This window comes from Chenopodium quinoa, unplaced genomic scaffold (assembly GCF_001683475.1).
Source record: "Chenopodium quinoa cultivar QQ74 unplaced genomic scaffold, ASM168347v1, whole genome shotgun sequence".
Lineage (NCBI taxonomy): Eukaryota > Viridiplantae > Streptophyta > Magnoliopsida > Caryophyllales > Amaranthaceae > Chenopodium > Chenopodium quinoa.
In genome coordinates this window covers 1,026,476-1,035,080 of record NW_018745523.1, presented here as the reverse complement: position 1 = coordinate 1,035,080, position 8,605 = coordinate 1,026,476, and the positions used below count along the sequence as shown (strand labels likewise).

Here is an 8,605-nt window from a genome sequence, read left to right as displayed (position 1 = left end):
ATACAACCTACACTTCTTATAACCTGTTTTTAAATTCAGTATTTATCAGTCTGTTGTTATAACCTGTAATTAATCAACCCGCAAAAAACATGAAAGTGTTTTCACCAATACGGTTATAACCTATTGATATTATGAGAAGATGTTAGATGACAAATCTTGAAAGTTTTTTTGAGAAACACAAATCTTGAAAGTTAAAAAGCAATTATATATGCCAAAAACTTGCTAAATAATTCGGAATAAGCATGTATCATCTACAACAGCAGCTTAATAAAATTCAATTGGAAGCATGAAATTGTCTAGATGGACCAATATATTTTATTGGGCTAGTCTACAGGCCCACTGATACAGCCCATCTTCATACACTTAGTGCAATTAGTATTATGTGCATCATGGTGCAACTAGAAATAGGTGCACCACGACTATACTTTTGAACATTTAGTAAAAAAAATTGAACATTTTACAAAAAATGAACATTTAGTAAAAAGAATATGAACACGTCACAAAATTTGAACATAAACATGCAATTTTATGTTCATATTTTATGAGGAAATGTTCATTTTGTATACATTAAATGTTCAGTTTATATTACAAAACTATTGAATTATTACGAGTTATTTCAAAATTTGTCTGACTCGTAATAATTCAAAATTTGCGATTGTTCAGATTTTTTTACTAAATGTTCAAAAAAATTTATTGTTCAATTTTTTTACTAAAAGTTCAAAATTATAGGCGTGGTGTATTGCGATTGTTCAAATTTTTTTTACTAAATGTTCAAAATTGTGATGTTCAGATTTTTTAACTAAATGTTCAAAATACTTGATTTTTCAGATTTCTTTTACTAAATGTTCAAAAGTATAGGCATGATGCATTGCAATTGTTCAGATTTTTTAACTAAATGTTCAAAATTTGCGATGTTCAAATGTTTTTACTACATGTTCAAAATTTGCAATTGTTCAGATTTTTTTACTGATTATTCAAAAGTATAGGCGTGGTGCACCTAGAAATAGGTGCACCATGGTGCATCTTAAAATTTGCGCACTTTGTGACTTAAATCACTCTGAAGTCTCAACTTTCAATAGGCCCAAAAAAAAAAAAGAAAATTAAAGAGGTGACTAAGTTAAAAAAATTCACTATAACAAGTACGATCTTGCTAACGAGCGCCCCGGAGAGTTAGCTAAGGATAAATTTGTTGAAATGGTATTAAGTTAGGAATTCACGACAAAATCACGTGTCGTTCGGTGTAATTAATGTTAATTTTACTCTAATATTTGCATTTTAATTCTCTTATCTAACGTCCCGGGAGCGCCCATTAGCTTTTGCCTAATAAGTAAGTGAATATAAAAGTATAAACTTGAGGCATAGTCCCTAGAAATCATGAGATAAGAGCTAGTTATTACACCGCCTAGCAAGAGTAATAACTTCAGATCCCCTAAATTTCATCATTATTCAAAGATGATGATTTCTAGTTTCCTGCATTTTCTGGAGAAACAACTGAAGTATATCTACTTGCAACCCTTAACACTTCTACCATGCATTCTGTTCTTGTTATTCCTATACAAATGGCTTAAGTTTACAACTGTTTCTAGGAAAAACCTGCCACCTACTCCACCAAAGCTACCAATTCTAGGCAATATACATCAGCTTGGCACACAACCTCACCGTTCTCTCCGATCAATGTCCGAGAAATATGGGGACATCATGATGATTCAACTCGGAAGTATGCCAACCATTGTTGTTTCCTCAACAAGAGCAGCTCGCGAGATCATGGTAAACCATGATATTGTTTTTGCTAACAGACCAATGTCTAAGAAAGGAGAGCGGCTTTTGTATAATTACAAGGACATTGTTGGATCACCTTATGGAGAATATTGGAGGCAGATGAAGAGTATATGTGTGGTTCATCTATTAAGCAACAAAATGGTTCGGTCTTTTAGCATTGTCAGAGAAGAAGAAACAGCTCTTCTGATGGAAAAAATCAGACAAGCAGAGTCATCACCGGTGAATCTGAGTGAGATGTTTGTAGAGTTCACGAATGATTTGATATGCAGGGTTGCATTTGGAAGGAAGTACATTGGAACAGAAGGCGGTATCAACTTTAAGAAGGTTATGAAAGAGTTTAGCAGGTTGCTAGCTGAATTCAATGTTGAGGACTATATTCCTTGGCTTGCTTGGATTGATAAACTTAATGGATGGAATGCAAAAGTTGACAGGGTTGCCAAAGAGTTGGATCGATTCCTCGAAAAGGTGGTTAAAGAGCACCAGGATCGTTTGAATGATTGCAGAAAAACTGAAAAGGGTGACAGTACTGATGAAAAAGTAAAGGATTTTGTGGATGTTCTGCTTGATGTTCAGAAGGATCAAACAGGTCACTTTCCTATAGACCGAGACAGTATAAAAGCTCTCATTTTGGTAAGCGATTTTTTAAATTAATTTGCAAAATACTAAGTTGCTAATATTCTTTTTCATTTCAGAAAACTTCATTAGCTTTTTTCTGTAACATCTATACAAAACAGAACAGTAGAAACTGTACACTAATTGTACAAATATAGGCCAATTTTAGAGTATAGATTGAAATACGAATACATGATTGTCTTTTAGTACCCTTATATTGCACCTTAACGACGGTGTGATTTAAATTCATGTAATTGTTTAACACAGGATATGTTTATTGCTGGAACTGATACAACTTCCACCTTATTAGAATGGGCGATGACAGAACTATCGAGGCATCCAAAAATTCTTAAAAAACTTCAAGAAGAGGTGAAAGAAATTACCGGAGATGGTGTAGATGTAAAAGAAGACGACTTAGAGCATATGAAGTACCTGAAAGCAGTAGTCAAGGAGACTTTAAGGCTACATCTCTCAGTACCTTTGTTAATACCTCGACAATCAACCCAAGATATCGAAATATGTGGCTATAACATTCCTGCAAGAACAGGAGTTATTATAAACGGTTGGACAATCCACAGAGATCCTGCTTCTTGGGATGAACCCGAAAAGTTCAATCCAGAAAGGTTCTTGAATTCCACGACAGACTTCAGAGGACATGACCTGCAGTTCATTCCATTCGGAGCTGGTAGAAGGATGTGCCCCGGAATATCATTTGCTATAGCAAGCAGTCAGCTATTGTTAGGAAATCTGATGCTTAAGTTCGACTGGAAGTTACCTGGTGAAGCAGATGGTGAGAGCTTGGACATGAGTGAGAGCTTTGGGATCACAATGTGCAGGAATACTCCGCTTTTTGTTGTAGCAAAAGCTTGTACACCAGCTGCAGGAAGCTGAAGGCTCTGAGTTTTTGGCACAAATAGAAGGGTTATGAAAAAAAGCATGAATTTATGCAAAATAGAAATCCATCAATTACTATGTGTTTTATGTAATCAAAAGCTTTTAATCCCAAAAGGGTGGAGATGACTGAATGAATGAATAATTTATCTCCTATGTTCGTCGACAAATTAGGATCATTTTCATCCATTCATTGCAATATGCTCTTGCCAACCCATATTCTTTATATCATAACTTTCTATAGCCTAATAATAAGCTAAGCTAAGGTATTGTTCTTATTGAATTAATATCCAATAAAAATCATATTTTTGAGTAATAATCAGTCTAATTCATCATCAAACAACAAATTCAATATCTTCGTAGTAAAAATCAGTAATTACATAAAAAAATTTACAGTATACTTAACCTTAAGAGTAAGTTGTAATAAAAAATTTCAATTTCAGTCCATATATTGAGTTTTAGTTTATAAAAACTAATTATAAGTCAAAATAAATCTAGTTCACTAGAAATCAAGTAATTATAGGACTTAGCTTCTAAATGTTTGAATGTTCCTTTACTTTGGCACTCTTTTAGTACTAAAAGGACAACTTTAAAAAGCAAATTTATTTCTTTCTTTACGTGAGGCAGAGTTAGTAGTTTCTTACAAGTTATTCTTAAGTATAACTCTATACTCAATAAGTACTACATATGTAAGAAAGAGATGAAAAAAATGGCCAAATGGGTTGGAATGAAGAGTTTTTTCTCATGTAAATGACAATTAGCATTATTTTGATGATATGGTACGAGGTCAATTGTTTAGTTGAACCATAAATGCATATGATACGATTGCACGAGGCAGTCGAATGCATCGATGCATGGGATTGGCTACAAAAGGGGATTGCCATCTCCTCCTTTTATCATCAATCAAAAAACCAAATCAAAATTACACACACATACACTGATACACATACATTACACACATAGGTATATCACACATATGGCAGAGATGAAAATGATTGGTTTTCTTATGCTTATAATAAGCGTTGTACTGATGGTAAGCAGTAGCGCAGTTGCAGGTGAAATCGACGATGAGCAGCCACTTATTTCAAACATCATGTTAGCCCAAGCACCAGCCCCGAGCAGTTGCACACCGATGGGCCGAGCTTGTATCCGTCCTAATCAGTGTTGCCCGGGCAGTGTTTGCAACATGGTCAGATACAAATGTGTAAAGTGCCTGGCTGCTGGTGATCATTGCGATGCTACTTCACGTTGTTGCCCTGGATCATTCTGCACTTTTCCCATCGGGGGTAGATGCAAAAAATATATATCATAAATGAAGCTTAAGGAAGCCACAATAATACTGCATGCATTGCATAATTTTATCACTCTGTAATTAATTAAATAAATAATGTGCCAATTGTTTAGATAATAAAATAGCCGCTATGATAGTGTATAATAAAGCTGGTTATTAAAAAGACGAGCATATACTACTGATACCATCTACTGTATTGTGTTATGTTGCTATTGGAGTTGCAATGCAAACTATTTCTAAATAAAACAATGTTATGTTAAAGCATGCATATATGATACTCCATAGAGTATGCCTGTCTCTGATACCATGTTAAATAACCAACTCAAACAAAAGCTAATTGAGACCCAAGACAAAATAAAAATGTGAAGTTTCCAGCGATCCAGTGTTGTTCTTCGGCACCACGTACTTAATTAGTACATTGTACTACATAAATATGTCACGTGCACGTTTATCTTGGTTATTAACTTGTATTTGCTCACAGGAAACTATAATTAAAACCACCATCACCAAATACTTGTAACACAGATGACAATTTTATTTTATTTTTTTTAAAAAATGTTATTTTGTACTAATCATGGTCCCAAATTGCTAACATATGTGGTTCCTATTCACTAATCATACGGAGTAAATTGACATGTGCTGATATTTATTTGGTAAATCAAATAAATAAAGGTCAAGAAATTCTAAAAAAACATCCCTTCATTTCCTTAGCACAAACATTCAGTAAAATAAGTAATCAATCTGCACACAAAAGGATGCTGCCCAGTATAGAACAATTCTTCACAATTCTTCCACTCATCTTGTTCTTATACTTCCTATACAAATGGCTTCACACAAAATCTTCTCTCGGAAAAAGCCTACCTCCTTCTCCGCCAAGGATTCCGATTATAGGCAACCTTCATCAGCTAGGAAATTACCCCTACCGCTCTCTTAAACCACTATCTGAAAGATATGGGGAGCTCATGGTTGTTTATATGGGGAAAGCTCCAGTCCTTATTGTCTCCTCTGCCAAAGCAGCTCGCGAGATCATGAAAACCCAAGATTCAACATTTTGCAATAGGCCAATATCTAAGTTCCGTAACAAGCTTCTCTACAATGGCAAGGACGTGGCAGCAGCTCAGTATGGTGAGAATTGGAGGCTGATGAAGAGTATATGTGTGCTTCAGCTATTAAGTAACACAAGGGTGCGATCTTTTCGAAGAGTTAGGGAGGAAGAGATGGCACTTCTAATGGAAAAGATTGAGAAATCATCATCTTCAGTAGTGAATTTGAGTGAGATGTTTATGACTTTAACAAATGATGTGGTATGCAGGGTAGCCTTTGGAAGGAAATACAGTAAAGATATTAACTTCATGAAACTCTTAAGGGAGTATCTAGAATTGCTGGGTAGTTTTAGAGTTGGAGATTTTATTCCGTGTTTGGCTTGGACTAATTGGCTTAGTGGGTCGGATGCAAAGGTGGACAGAGTTGTTAAAGAGTTTGATAACTTTCTTGAGCAGGTTGTTAAAGAGCACCAGGATCGTCAAGGAGACAGCAGAAAGGGTGAAGATAGCCAAAATGATGAAATGGCTAAGGACTTTGTAGATGTTTTACTTGATGTTCAGAAAGAAAACACAGCTGGGTTTGCCATTGACAGAGATAGCATCAAAGGTGTTATACTGGTAACAACTAATTTTTCGTTTAAATTTATCCATTTTACTAATTTATCTTTTAGGCTTAAATTCTTTCATCTTCCTGTTCTAATTTCTCTGAATCGAGTCCCTAAAAACACATGCCAGTGATTTGTGTTCATTATATTGAAATGGATTTGATATTGAATCTCATACTAGAGAAGTACAGACTCTAAAACCCATACTAGTCTAAAGTTGTTTGGTTTTATTGTTAGCATGGATTATATACTGCACTAATAGAATGGATTGTGAATTAGGGGGAGAGGTGGGCATGATTCAATAGGTATGGGGTAAAGTTAAAATCCTTGGGGTATGAGATTCCATTATTAAAAAACTCAACCAAACAAAAAAATAGATGGAATGGAGTTCTCCAACCCATTCCAAATGATCCAACCAAACGACTGTGAAATTCCTTTTCTTCAAGTATCTAGGTTTGACTATAATAATTAGTCTAAGTCCAGTTTTCACATATAAGAACAACAGTATCACATCCTGCCAATAGATATTAAGAGGATATTTGTGGCATTAATGCATTATCCCATCTAAACTTCCTTTGAAGACTGAACTTTTGATGAGGTTGCTGTTAACTAGACCTGATCAAATACCAAATAAGCCTCAAAAAGACCAAATTATTTGACTTTTTGCTGGTATAACCCCCCCTCCCTTCTCCCAACAATACCCTTTAAGGATGAAAAGTGCAATCTATATACACACATTGACACATACATGTTTATAACACCTTTTAAGCCAAAATTATACGGAACAAACATAAAATTTCATCATATGGCACAATAAACCAGTTATTAGTATTCTGTGAATTCGGTTAATGTGGAGTTATTGTCTGACTGATACAGGATATATTTTCTGGTGGAACTGATACAACAGCCACAGTCCTAGAATGGGCAATGACAGAGTTACTAAGGCATCCCTTAGAAATAAGTAAACTGCAAAGAGAAGTCAGAGGAATTACCGGAGAAAAAGCATATGTTAATGAAGATGATTTGGGGCAGATGAAATACTTAAAAGCAGTGATCAAGGAGACCCTTCGACTACATCCTCCGATTCCTTTCCTGTCAAAAAGAAGATCAATACACGACACAAAGATTAACGGGTATGATATTCCAGCAGGTATCACAGTCTTGACCAATGCTTGGGTAATCCACAGAGATCCCGCTTCTTGGGATGAACCTGAAAGGTTCAATCCAGAGAGGTTCTTAGATTCCACAACAGATTTTAAAGGGCAAGACTTCGACTTGATTCCATTTGGATCAGGAAGAAGGATTTGCCCAGGAATTACGTTTTCCATTGCTAATAATGAACTTGTATTAGCAAACCTCATGCATAAATTCAACTGGATTCTACCTGGTGGAGCAGATGGTGAAACTTTAGACATGAGTGAATGCATAGGCCTAACCGCCCATCAGAAGATTCCTCTACTTGCTACTGCAACACCTGTGATTGAAGGTAACTGAAGGTCTTATTGGTGCTTTACTTATAGAAATAAAACAACTATAAATAGCAGCCAGAAGATGCTTCATGGCTCATCAGTACTAATAACCTTGACTAAGACGAGCATGTACTACCTGTCTACTACTCTACTGGTACTATCTACTGTATGGACTATGCAATTTTTATTGTTATTAGAGTTGCAATGCAAATACTTTGTAAATAAACAATATATAGAAGGTATAAAAGTGTCTCAAATATACACGAAGGGAATGACTCTATAGAAGAAGACTTGGAGCATGTGAAATACCTGAAACTCTGAAAGCAGTGGTCATGGAGACTTTACAGCTACATCTTCCAGTTCCTTTGTCAATACATCGACAATTAACCCAAGCTACCAAAGTACTTGAATACAACATTCCTGCAAGGACAGGAGTTATTATAAACGGTTGGGCAATCCACAGAGATCCTGCTTCTTGGGATGAACCTGACAAGTTCAATCCAGAAAGTTTCTTGAATTCCCAAACAGACATCATGGCAAGCAGTCAGCTTTTAATAGCAAATCTGTTAAGATATGAGACATCGGAAAATATTGTGTGATATATTTTCCGTAGATATCATTAAAGGAATAATATATTTAGGTTTATTTTATGTTAAGATATGATTTAGTGAATATATCATTAGGATATATGGTATATCTTATGGGAAGATTGTTTCCTATCTTATGAGCATAGATTTTGTATAAATACTCAACCTATGATCAATAATAATCAAGCAATACAAAAAGCTATTCTATTCTCTCATAAATAATTTGTCATGGTATCAAGAGCAGGTTAAATCTTGGGACCGTTCATAAAAAATTTCCCCCCTACCGGTAGGTTAGAAATTAAACCCACCGGTGGGATGATCCTTTAGC

At 35.2% G+C, this 8,605-nt stretch overlaps 2 protein-coding genes across 2 annotated transcripts; both read left to right on the top strand.

The window, feature by feature from the left end:
- Positions 1–1,381: 1,381 nt before the first annotated feature.
- LOC110715534 (cytochrome P450 71A26-like) lies at positions 1,382–3,527 on the top strand. The gene is made up of 2 exons (XM_021894117.1): positions 1,382–2,409; positions 2,659–3,527. The coding sequence occupies exons 1-2, from the start codon at positions 1,453–1,455 to the stop codon at positions 3,280–3,282; spliced, it is 1,581 nt and encodes a 526-aa protein (XP_021749809.1). The 5' UTR covers positions 1,382–1,452; the 3' UTR covers positions 3,283–3,527.
- A 1,582-nt stretch (positions 3,528–5,109) lies between these two features.
- LOC110715508 (cytochrome P450 71A25-like) lies at positions 5,110–8,006 on the top strand. Its single transcript, XM_021894088.1, has 2 exons — positions 5,110–6,234; positions 7,098–8,006. The coding sequence occupies exons 1-2, from the start codon at positions 5,329–5,331 to the stop codon at positions 7,713–7,715; spliced, it is 1,524 nt and encodes a 507-aa protein (XP_021749780.1). The 5' UTR covers positions 5,110–5,328; the 3' UTR covers positions 7,716–8,006.
- The last annotated feature ends 599 nt before the right edge of the window (positions 8,007–8,605 follow it).

Bases quoted from the DNA above. Each gene is read 5' to 3' on its own strand.
- LOC110715508 (XM_021894088.1), top strand. From the start codon at position 5,329: ATGCTGCCCAGTATAGAACAATTCTTCACAATTCTTCCACTCATCTTG. The intron at 6,235-7,097 runs GTAACAACTAAT...TGACTGATACAG, and splicing joins GCATCAAAGGTGTTATACTG to GATATATTTTCTGGTGGAAC.
- LOC110715534 (XM_021894117.1), top strand. From the start codon at position 1,453: ATGATGATTTCTAGTTTCCTGCATTTTCTGGAGAAACAACTGAAGTAT. The intron at 2,410-2,658 runs GTAAGCGATTTT...TGTTTAACACAG, and splicing joins GTATAAAAGCTCTCATTTTG to GATATGTTTATTGCTGGAAC.